This window comes from Fukomys damarensis, unplaced genomic scaffold (genome assembly GCF_012274545.1).
Source record: "Fukomys damarensis isolate Sample0158 unplaced genomic scaffold, DMR_v1.0_HiC HiC_scaffold_7, whole genome shotgun sequence".
Lineage (NCBI taxonomy): Eukaryota > Metazoa > Chordata > Mammalia > Rodentia > Bathyergidae > Fukomys > Fukomys damarensis.
This window is the reverse complement of record NW_022900919.1, coordinates 29,297,267-29,310,033: the sequence shown is the minus strand read 5'-3', so window position 1 is coordinate 29,310,033 and position 12,767 is coordinate 29,297,267. Positions and strand designations below refer to the sequence as shown.

At 39.4% G+C, this 12,767-nt stretch overlaps 1 protein-coding gene across 1 annotated transcript in view; it reads left to right on the top strand.

Moving 5' to 3' along the window:
• Window positions 1-12,767, top strand: part of Znf133 (zinc finger protein 133) — a 20,967-nt gene that overhangs the window by 2,903 nt on the left and 5,297 nt on the right. The window contains exons 3-4 of the mRNA XM_010634151.2: window positions 11,708-11,834; window positions 12,419-12,514. Coding sequence (XP_010632453.1) covers window positions 11,714-11,834; window positions 12,419-12,514 — 217 coding nt within the window. The 5' untranslated portion in view covers window positions 11,708-11,713. The remainder of the gene's footprint in view (window positions 1-11,707; window positions 11,835-12,418; window positions 12,515-12,767) is intronic.

Sequence of the window (12,767 nt, the reverse complement as noted above, 5' to 3'; positions counted from 1 at the left end):
AAAAAAAAAAAAAAAAATCCTTGTGAAGATCACCTTCATTCTCCCCGTGACTAAATACCACAGTTCTCAACCGTGCTTTTATAGAGCTGCTTACTTTCTCTTTAAAATATCCTTCACATAGTTGCTCTTGGCTTCTGGGTTTTTCTGGTTGTCTTCCTACCTCACAAGCTGCTGCTCTTCTGTCCTTTTTGCTGGCTATTCTTCTCATCCCTTTTGTGGTCTTCTGAAATTTTTAGACCTCTCGTGCTCTCTGGCTGTAGTCATGATACGGATATGGACTTTTGTACAAGTGACAATGTCAACCCTCAAGGCTTTTGATGCCAGCTCTCTGCCTTCAACCCCACATCCAAGTCTCCTACTGTCTATCCCACAGCCTCCGAAGTGCTGGGATTACAGGCGTGCGCCACCACACCCAGCCCCACATTTCTACTTAGACATCTCATGGGCACCCCAGATTTCTCCACCCATTAGGCATAAATAATTCAAGGGAAGCAAAGACCTGGCAACCTCTTCCTTTAGATTGTCTAGCCTTGGAGACATCTTTGATTTCTTTGTTTTTTTTAGACACTGTCTACAATCAGTAAATTTGGACTTTATCAGTTTCCAACCCCTGCTGCTTCCATTGTGGTTCAGGTCACCATTCCACCTGGGTTGTAGATCTCAATGAGGTCGTAGTCACTTGGGGACTCATTTGGGTTGTATCATACATGGTGGTTCCTCTCACTCAGGCACTTCAGGAGGTTGGCTGGAAGGCTGGGTGTCACCTGGACACTGGGCCTTACTCTCCATTACATGCTATCTCTAGTTGGTAGTTGAACTTCTTACATGGGCTCCCAAGGGTGAAGGCAGTCTAGCCATCTTAAGACTTAAGCCTATATGTGACACAGTGTTACGTGTCACAGTCACTGGTTAAAGTAGACACAAGGCCAACCTGAGCTCCCAGTGGTTAAGGCCAGAATAATTTGTGTGTGTGTGTGTGTGTGTGTGTGTGTGTGCGTGTGTGTGTGTGTTTAGAGACAGGGTCTTGTTATGTAGTTCAGCCTGGCCTTGAACTCACTATGTTAATATATTCCCTAGTATTTTATTTAGAATTTTACTTCAGTATTTGTAAAGGATAATCTGTAATTTTCTTGTTTTGGACTGTCATCAAGTTTAGGCTCTGGTCTTTTACTTGCTTTATAAAAAGAAAAGGGGAGCCAGGGATTTAGCTCAGTGGTTCTAGTGCCTGCTGCACAAACATAAAGACCCGAGTTTGAGCCCCAGTATGCCCCCCCCAAAAAAAAACAGAAAAGGGAGATTTTCTTGATTTTTTTCAATGCTTTAGGACGTATTTAGATCATTGGGATTATCAGGTGAAAGGTTTACTACAATTTCCTTGTGACCATCTATGGTCAGTTTGGTTATATTTCCTTGGAAATTATTTACTACATCTAGGTGCACAAATTTATTTGCATACCTTTACAATAATTTTTGGTATTTCAGTATTTCCCATTTGTTATTTCTTGTTTTGAATACGCTTCTGGTTTATTGCACTTAGCCTGGATCTTCTGAATTCATCCACTTTATACTGTGTTTCAGAGTTTCCTCCTTTTCAGGCTGATAGTATTCTCTTGTGTGTATCTATGTACCACCTTTTTGCTTACCTATTCATCTGTTCATGGACACTTACTTGGGTTGTTTCTACCTTCTGGCTCTTGTAATGTAACTTTTTGAGGAGCTGGGCGTGATGGCTCATACCTGTAATCTTAGCACTTTGGGAGGATGTAGTTCAGTGTGAAGGCCCTGGGTTCAGTCCCTGGTGCTGTTCCATGAAAAGAAAAGAAAACATTGAGGAAGTACTACAAGGGCTGTGCCCTTGTAGAGTCCCACTGTAATAGACAGTGGATGGGCCACACTTCTGAACAATCTGATGGCATTCTGGTGTGTTTAATTCTAACGATGGTCCTTGTAGTGAATGCCTTGGGGTTCTGAGTCAACGTTTCTATCTTATCTCCTAGGCCTTTCATATACAGATTCTGGCATCTGTTTTTGAAATGTTTTCTTGGATTATACTTTTAAATATTTGTTCTGTTTCATTGTATTTGTTTTTAGAAGTAGTAATTATGGGACTATCCACTTTCTACTCCAACTTTTTTTTCTCTGGTCCTTTTACTTCTTTATTCACTTTTTTATTCTCTTATTTACTGGCTTTTGTTTAGTTCCCATAATGCTTTCATTTCAGTCTGTTCTTCCTTAGATGTCTTGTCTTGTAATTTAGTGTTAGAAGAGTATCTGAGCATACAGAAGAAGGAATCCATGAACCTGAAGATAGAGCAGTTAAAATGAGGTCTGAGGGGGCCGGGGATTTAGCTCAGTGGTGCTGCTGCCTACCTTGCAAGTACAAGGTTCTGAGTTCAATCCCCAGTACCAAAAGAAAAGAGGTCTGAGGAACTGAGACAAAGGCTCAAGGAAAAGTCACAGAGTGTAAGGGTTCTTCCCCAGACCACTAATTGGACCAACTGTGGGAATCTAGGAAGAGGAGAAGAAAGGGAGGGATTATTTAAAGAAATAATGGCCAGAGCTCTCCAGATTTAATGAGAGACATGAATATGAACACTTAAGATCAATGAAATATAAGTAGGAGAAACCTATCTGAGATACTTAGAATCAAAATATCAAAAGCCAGAGACATTCAAGAGAATTTTGAAGACTGTAAGAAAAACACAGGCCTATGTACAAGGGCTCCTCAGTGGGATTATAAACAGATTTCTCATTAGAAATCCAAGACCAGAAAGCACTGGGTTGATAGAATCAAAGTGCTAAAATAAGAAAACAAAGCTGCCAAAACAATGTTATATCTGGCAAAACCGAGGGAGAAATGAAGACATTCTCAGATAATCAAAAGCTGATGGAGCCAGGTGTGGTGGTGCACGCCTGTAATCCCAGTACTCGGGAGGCTGAGGCAGGAGGATTGCTGTGAGTTCGAGACCAACCTGGGCTACATAGTGAGTTCCAGGTCAGTCTCAACTACACAGTGAGACCCTGTCTTAAAAAACTGGGGGGAAAAAAAAGCTGGTGGAACTTACTCCCATAGACCTAACCCTGTTGAAATTCTAACAAGAATCTTTAAGGTTGAAATGAAAGGATGCCAGTTACTTGAAGCCATAGAAAAAAAACTTCTCTGGGACCAGGGATTTAGCTCATTGGTGCCACCACCTGCCTTGCAAGTGCAAGGACCCAAGTTCGATCCCTGGTACAAAAAACAAAACAACAACAAAAAACCCTTCTCTGCTAAAGGTAAATATATAGGTGGTAATAAGTAACTTTTTTTCTGCATGCCTCAAGGGAATGTTGTATTAAAAACAAAACAAAACAGTAATCAGTTTTTGGTTTTGACCACACAGTGCACAAAGGTGAGACTTGTGATGCCAGGAAGTGAACAAAGATGAGGAAAGAGCTATAGAGGAACAGAGTTTTTGAATGCTGTTGAAGTTCAGCTGATAATAAGTTCAATAGGCTTTGAACTTTAGGATGCTAAATGTAGTCCTTGTCTGTTATCTAGACTATATAAAGAACTCTAAAAAATCAGACCCCCCAAATTTAAAGACCCAATCCAAAAATGGGCATCTGAAATAAATAGACACTTCTCAGATGAAAAAGTAGAAACAGCAAATAAATATATGAAAAAATGCTCAACATCACTGGTCATTTGTGAAATGCAAATTAAAACAATGCTCCATCTCCAGAAAGAATGACTGTCATCAAAAAACAACCAATAACAAATGCTAGAGGAGCTGTGGGGAAAAAGAATCCTTCTTCCCTGTGTAGAAGTGTAGACTGATGCAACCACTGTGGAACTCCGTGTGGAGATTCCTCAAAAAGCTAAAGCTAGAGTTTCCGTTTGACCCAGATATTCCCCTTCTTGGTATCTTTCTGAAAGAATTAAAAGTATCCTACCACAACAAGATATGCACAGCAATATAGCAGCACAGTTTGTAATGTCTAAATCTTGGAAACAGCTCAAATGCCTATCAATGAATGGATAAAGAAGATGTGTTTTTTTTTTGTTTTTGTTTTTGTTTTTAACACAACAGAGAACTACTCTGCCATAAAGAAGGATGAGCTTCAGACATTTATAGCTGAATGGATGAGACCATACTCTTTTTTTTTTTTGGTACTGGGACTCAAACCCAGGACCTTGTGCTTTTGAGGCAGGCAGCAGAACCACTGAGCTAAATCCCTGGCCCCCTAGAACATACTCTTAAGTGAAATAAATCATGCACTCCTGTTTAAATACCATGTTGTTTATCTGAGGTTAGTAAGCAAAAGTGGAAATAAAGACTAAAATGTATAATAGATATTGGGAAATGGGAAGAAAATATTCAAATGAGAAGGGGAACAAGGGAGGAGAAAGAGAAAGGAAGGGACAAGGAAAAAAAGAAAATAGAAGGATAAAATGGAAATGAAGCTTTTGTACATAGGGAGGGGAGGGTCTTCAGGGAAGGGGAAAATGGGAAAAAAAGGCAGGATATGTCATGTACAAGTGTAAGTTCTCTACGATGAGTATCATCATTATGTGTACCTAAAATGTACCAATAAAGGTTTTGCTATAAAAAAATAAAGTTTTCAAACATGTAAAAAAAGTAGTACTTGTGATAACCACAAAGATAGCCATAAAAGAGTAGAAAAGGAAATAAGAATTTAAAAGTTGTACTAAAAAAAAATAAAATATGGGGCCCGGGATTTAGCTCAGTGGTTCAGTGGCCTGCCTTGCAAGCGCAAGGACCAGAGTTCAATCCCCAGTACCAAAAACAAAACAAAACAAAAGCTACCAAATATGGAGAAAACAAGCAAAATGGCAGGAATAAATTTTTACCAGTGATTTATATGTAAATGCATTAAACTTCAATTCAAAGACAGATTTTGGTATAGTAGATTTAAAAAAAAACAGAAACACGATCCAACAATATACTGTCTACAAAAGATTAACACTAGACATAAAGTTTTATTATTTATTATTGTTATTATTATTAGGTACTAGGTATTGAACTCAGGTCCTTGTGCTTGCAAGGCAGGCAGTGGCACCACTGAGCCAAATTCCTGTCCCAAAGATATAAAGTTTTAAAATGAAAGGATAAAATAAAATATTTAATACAAAAATAACCAAAGAGAGTGGCATGGCTATGTAATACCAGAAAAAAAAATAGTTAAGAGAAATTGCGTACCAATGAAAGACTTAATACAGCAAGAAGACATAAAAAAGAAACACATTGGCTGGGGATTTAGCTCAGTGGTTCGGTGGCCTGCCTTGCAAGCGCAAGGACCCAAGTTCAGATAAAATAAAATATTTAATACAAAAATAACCAAAGAGAGTGGCATGGCTATGTAATACCAGAAAAAAAAATAGTTAAGAGAAATTGCGTACCAATGAAAGACTTAATACAGCAAGAAGACATAAAAAAGAAACACATTGGCTGGGGATTTAGCTCAGTGGTTCGGTGGCCTGCCTTGCAAGCGCAAGGACCCAAGTTCAATCCCTGGGAAGATACATCCTGAAGAAACACATGAGGTTTAAAAGGCTTTCTAGGGCTGGGGACTTAGCTCAGCGGTTCGGTGGCCTGCCTTGCAAGAGCAAGGACCTGAGTTCAATCCCCGGTACCAAAAAATAATAATAATAATAAATAAAAAGGCTTTCTATTAATTTATTTTCCTACTATGCCAAATGTTTGAAGCAAAATTGACAGAATTGAAGGTATAGACAGTGGTACAATAATAGTTGCAGATTTCAGTATTCTACTCAATAATGGATAGACTAAGACAGAAGTTAAAGAATTAAGAACTTGGACAGTACAATAATCCACCCAGATCTAATAGACATAGAATGTTCTACCCAACAAAACTGGGATGCATGTCCAGGTACACATTGGACATTTACCAGGGTAAACTGTATTCTAGGCTACAAATTAAGTTTTAGCGAGTGTTACGATGTTAAACATAGGTCTCATGGTAACCATAAAGAAAATAGCCATAGAATATAGACAAGGAAATTTAAAAGTTATAAAATAGTCAACTAAAGTCAAAAGGAGAAAATCATGCAAGAAATTCATGACAACAGATCAAGATAGATAGTATAGAAAGTATCCTTAACTCTAATAAATGAAGTTAGAAACCAATGATCAGGGCTGGGGATTTAGCTCAGTGGTTCCACCACCTGCCTCGCAAGCTCAAGGACTCAAGTTCGATCCCTAGTACCAAAAAGAAAAAAGAAAAAGAAACCAATAATCAGAGGAAAACTGAAAATTTCACAAATATATGGAAATGAAGCAATGTACTCTTAACCAGTAGGTAAAAGAAACCACAAAGGACATTAGAAAACACTTAGGGACCAAGGAAAACAAAAACAACATACTAAAGCTTATGGCATGTGGTTGAAATGTTTAGACAAAATGCTTACATTAAAAAAGAAGAATCTCAGCGGCCAGGGATTTGTCTCAGTGGTTCCACTGCCCACCTTGCAAGCTCAAGGATCTGAGTTCGATCCCCGGTACCAAAAAAAAGAGAACTCTCAAAAAAAGTAAAACTATCCAGGCAGCAACCTAATTTTATAGTGTAGTGAAATAAAAAAGGAAGAATAAGTTAAACCCAAAGCTAGCAGAAAGATGGAAATAACAAACATTTGAACAGAGTTAAATAAAAATATTTGAAAAATTAATAGAGAAATTAATGAAACCTAAAATTGCTTCTAAGTTTTCTCAAAATTCGTAAACCTTCAGCTAGATTGACAAGAAAACTCAAATTATTAAAATCAGAAATTAAAGTGACATTATTACTGATTTTGCAGAAATAAAAATGATTGCAAAAGTACTCTGATTTATGCACCAGCAAAATGGGTGACTGGGAAGACATGGATAACTTCCTAGACTGAAAACTCATCAAGACTAAATCATGAAGAATTGACTCTCTTTACAAAGAAAAGCTCTGGACCTGGTGGCTTTACTCTGAATTCTAGCAAATATTTAAAGAAGAACTAACACTAACCCTTAAACTTTTCTAAAAGTATTGAAGAGGGAGCACTGCTTACCTCATTCTTTGAGGCTAACATTATTCTGATATCAAAACCAGACAGAGATACTCCAAGAAACTACAAACTTACGAAAAATTGATGAAAAACCCTCAACAAAATACTAACCAAATTCAGCAGCACATGAAAAAAATTGTACACCACGACCAAATAGGATTTATTTCTGGAATGTAAGGATAATAATTCACCATAAAAATATAAAATGTAATGCACTACATTAACAGATGATGGGGAAAAAGCACATGATCATCTCACTGGATGTAGAAAAGCACTTGAAGAATTTCATCTTTTTATGAAAAACACTCAACAAACGAGGAATAGGAGGAAACTATCTCAATAGAGTAAAGACCATATATGAAAATCTCACCTCTAACATACTCCAAGGTTAAAGATTAAAAATTCTAAAATCAAGAACAGGATAATGATGCCCAATTTTGCCATTTATAATCAACAAGAGTATTGGAAGTTCTAATCAGATAAAGAAGGTAAGAAAGGGGGGGAGGAGACATTGGAATTGAAAAGGAAAAAGTAAAATTGTCTGTTTGCAGATATGACCTTATATGTTGACCATAAAAATCACATGCATACACTCATCCACTAGAATATACAGTAGAACATCAGTTGTATATCTGTACACTAGCAAATAATCCTAAAAAGAAATGAGAAAAAATAATAGTTTCATTTTAGGATCAAAAGAAGGAAATACTTAGGAATTAATCAAGGAGATGAAAGGCTTGTCCATAAACTACAAAACACCGCTGAAAGAAACTAAAGAAGTCATAAAAAAATAGAAGACACCACATGTTTATGGATTGGAAAACCGGCAATGCTGCCAAGCCCATATACAAATTCATTGTAATCCATATCAAAATTCAATGACTGTTGTTTAGCAAAAACAAAAAAATTCATCCTAAAGTTGGCATGGAATCTCAAGGAACATTGAATACTTAAATCATGAAAACCAAAAAACAGTTGAAGGACTCACAGTTCCTGATTTCAAACTTTATTACAAAGCAAGTATAATCCATACTTTGGTACTGTCATAAAGAGAGACTTACTAGGCCAAAAGCACAGATATAAACCCTTACACATCTGGACAAATAACCAACAGAAGTGCCAAGAATGGAAAAGACAGTATATTCAATAAACATTGAGAAAGCTGTATATTTACATGCGAAAGAATGAAGGTGAACACGTACCTAGACCATATGTAAAAACTAACTTGTTTGGATATGTTGATTTCTTGAAAATAACACCAAAAACAGGCAACAAAAGAAAAAAAATAATGAAGTTGGACTTCATCAAAATGTAAGACTTTTGTTTATTAAAGGAAGAAAATATATTTGCAGGTCATATCTGATAAAGGATTAATATCCAGAGTATATAAAAGACCTATAATTCAACAGTAAACACCCTAAATTCAAAACTGGACAAAAGATTTGAATAGCCATTTTCAAAAAGAAGGCACACAAATAGCCAATGGGTCAGTCCATTTTGCACCCTGTAATGATAATCAACTTACAAAGAATAAAGGTTCATTCCCAGTTTTGGAGTTTCTTGGTTGGCCCTATTGATTTTTGTTTTGTTTTATTTTTGGTTTTTTGAGACAGGGTCTCACTGTGTAGTTGAGACTGACCTGGAACTCACTATGTAGCCCAGGCTGGTCTCGAACTCACAGCTATCCTCCTCCCTCAGCCTCCCACGTACTGGGATTACAGGCATGTGCCACCACACCCAGCTGGCCCTATTGATTTGGGTGTGTGATAAGGCAGCTCCACATAGCAGAGCAAAACTGTTTACATTGTGAGTTAGGGTCAAAAAGAAAGAGAAACAGGCTGGATTCCCAGAGTCCCCTTTGGAGTATACCCCCAGTGATCTAAAGACCTTGCATTAGGCCTAACTCTTATATGTTCCACCACCTCCCAATGTGTCGGCTGGAGACCAAAGTCAGTATCTAGCCAGTAGCAGCCAATAAGCACACCGAAAGATCCTCACCATCATTAAAGCATCAGAGAGATGCAAATGAAGGCCAGATTGAGACCACTTTCTAAGCCATCAACATGGCTGTGATAGAGAAATAGAAAGCAGTCAGTGCTGGTGAGGATGTAAAGAAAGTAGAGCCCTTATACCTTGCTAGTGGAAATGGCACGGAAAACATAGTGGCTCTTGAGAAAACTGAATGTGGACTTGCAATAATTCCATCCCTGGATATACAGTATACTCATAGCAATTGAAAGTAAAAACTAAAATTTATACACCAATATATGTGGCAGAATTATTCACAGTAGCCAGAAGACATGCCCATTGATAAAGAATAAACAATATATATACGAATAGATGAACTACATATAAGGATAAACATATATATATATATATATATATATGTATATGTATATGCAGTGAAATATTGCATGCTTCTGCGTGGATGAATTTTGGAGAGATGATTACAAGTGAAATAAGCCAAATAAAAGACCATGCATTCTGTGATTCCAACTATTATAGTCACATAGAAGAGCCAAATATATATAGAGAGACAGGAAGTAAAATGGTTGTGACGGGGGTGCTGGGGGAGGAGCGGGGATGGGAAGTTACTGTTTGAGATTCCAGCCTTCAGTACTGAAACGTAGAAAATGTCTTGGAGATGAACAGTGGTCATGGGTATACAACATCGTGAATGCACTTGATGTCACTGAACTGTGTGCTTCAAAATGGTAAAGACAGGAAATTTGTGTTCTGTGTACTGGTATTTTAGTCACGGTAAAAATGAAAAACCTTGTAGGGGCTGCTCCTTCCGTCCCATGTTGTACCAGTAGCTGGGCTTCATCCCTCCCGGGGTCCTCCATGCTTCCTTTGCTCACAGGACCTTCGTCCCTGTACCCCAGGGCCTCATCCATGGTCTCTCCCTCTTCCCTCCGCTCCCTCTCGTTGTCTCAGACCGTGCTCCCATGCCCACAGTTAGGCAGAGCCATCCCACAGTGTCCTCCATTCTGAAACACTGGGGAGGAGGACAAGGACTGGTACAGAGACGAGTTTCTAGGTTAAATGGCCAAGTTCCCTCATGAGCAACCTACATATGACAGGAAGTTTAATGGCCTGTGTGTCTCGTGGGTGACAAAACTAAGGCACTAGTTGGTGGCAGAGGTGACCTCAAGATCTTGGTTTGAGTGCCTCCCTGGACCCTATCTGTCCCCGTCGGGTCTGAGAAGGCTGCGGCTATGGGATTTGTGAGAAGGATCAGTTGAAGTTGATTCTGTGTGCGGAATAGTAAGAATTCAGTCACCCAAGTTTTAGCTATTACAAACTGTGCTGCTATAAACATGGGTGCGCATACTTCTCTGTGATATGATCCTTTTAGTTCTTTTGGAAAGTTACCCAGCAGAGGGATGGCTGTGTCAAATGGAACCTCCAGTCTGAGCTCTTTGAGGTATCTCCATATTGACTTCCATAGTGGTTGCACCAGTCTGCACTCCCACCAACAATGGAGAAGGGTTCCTTTCTCCCCACAACCCAGCCAACATTTATTATTGTGTGATTTGTTGATAGCAGCCATTCTTTGTGGGGTGAGGTGGAATCTCAGTGTTGTTTTCATCTGCATCTCTTGAATGACCAGTGATGTGGAACATTTTTTCATATATTTACTTGCTGCTTTTACTTCTTTGTCTGAGAAATGTCTGTTCATTTTGGATGCCCATCAGTTGGAAACTGGATACAGAAGATATGGTTTTTCTATAAAATGGAATATTACTCAGCCATAAAGAATGAGAAAATAGATTCATTCATAGGAAAATGGATACATATTGAAGATATACTCCTAAGTGAAATAAATAAGTCACACATGTGTAAATACCTAATAGTTTCTCTGGTGTGAATAAACTGCAATAATACATAAGATCCTAATAAGATTACTGACATTGTCAGATGGGAAGAAAGGGGCTAAAGGTGTAGGGAAGGTCAGATGGGTAGGGTAAGGGTAATAAGGGAAAAGAAAAAAATGTGAGATAAAGAAAAGATGGAAATAAAATGTTTGTAGATGGGGAGGGGAGGAGGGGGTGAAGGGAGGGCAGGGACAAGGGGAAAAAATGAGAACCAAGACCTTTCATGTAGAGGTACAAGATCCCAACAATGATTGTAACTGTACTGTATCCCTAAAATGTACCAATAAACTCAATTAAAGCTGAAAAAAAAAAAAAAGAATTCAGTCACCCAAATGTTTCAGCTCTATTGGTTAGGTTAGACCAGTGGAGATGAGCCTATGGCACTCGTGCCACAGCCAGCTGTTTGTTATCATTGAAAGCTCTAAAAGGTTTGCCATCACTGGGTTAGGTAGGCTATTTGATCTTCTAAATTCGTCAACTTTACATTCGTCAAATTCATCAAAGCTTTACATTTTTACTTTTTTTGTGTTGTTTGCTCTTTTGCCTAGATTTAAAGTTCCTAAAACTTAGGGCTCTTACTTTTTGTGTGAATACCTCAAGCAGCCCACCCAGGACTTTGATGCCACTGGCTGGGTAGAGACGGGTATAAAGGTCTTGGAGGGCATGGTGCCAGTGTCACACTCAAGTGCAGATCCAGAAGCCTCCCTGTCCCTCACCTGCAGCGTGAGCCAGCACGGCTCCCTGGTGAGTGGGGCTGTGCTTTGTGTTCCAGACACACATGGCGTTCAGGGATGTGGCTGTGGATTTCTCCCAGGAGGAGTGGAGCCTGCTGAGTCCTGCTCAAAGGAGCCTGTACAGGGAGGTGATGCTGGAGACCTACAGCCACCTGGAGTCTCTGGGTAAGCACACATGGTTGCTTCTGGGTAGTTTGGGCCATGCAGGCTGCCATCTTGATTTCTGACTTGGGCCCTGGGTTGGACTGAAAAGCAAAGATGTTCTGTTTTCCGGGGAAGGTCTAAATTTGTAAAGTTGAAAAGGGGTAGGGTACATGAGAGCGAGTAAGGGAGAGAGGAAGAGAGAGAGGTACCCTCTATTTCTGGTATTTCTAAACTGTTTTTTGTAGGTTAGGGCTCTTTTCTGGGGTTAACTTCTTTAACTGATAGAGGTGCCTTCCCCCCAGCATGGACTAGAGTCAGGGGCTTACCTCCCCACTGGCCTGAAGTCCATGTTCTACCCTCTGCATGTCCTCACTTAGGTGGCGCTATGATGCAGAGACTACTTTTTTGTTTTTGTTTTTTTGTTTCTTTGAGAAAGGATCTCACTATGTAGTTCAGGCTGGCCTTGAACTCACTATGTAGTCCCGGCTGGCCTCAAACTTGTAGAAATCCTCCTGCTTCAGCCTCCAGAGTGCAGGATTATAGGTATGCACCACCCTGCCCAGCTCCCAGAGCCTATTTACCTTGTTTTCTTTTCACGTGAGCAGGAATTCCATTTTCTAAACCAAAACTCATCACACAACTGGAACAAGGGAAAGAAATGTGGCGAGAGGAGAGAAAATGTCCATTGGTCACCTGTCCAGGTGAGTGGGAAGGAAGCTGACAAGTGGGACCCAGGGCTGTCAGCAGCTCAGAAAGCTGGGAGAGACATCAACCAGATGCAGGGAAGGATGCTGCTCTTTGGAGTTGTTGGCCCTGTGCGGTACCTTCTGGACCATCGTCACTCACAAGAGGCCACACTGGTGTCTCCTGTCTCTTTCCTTCTCTAGCCTTTTGTCCTCCCTCATTTATGGGTTCCTTTCTCTTGTTGCTGTTTTTTTTTTTTTTTTTTTTTTT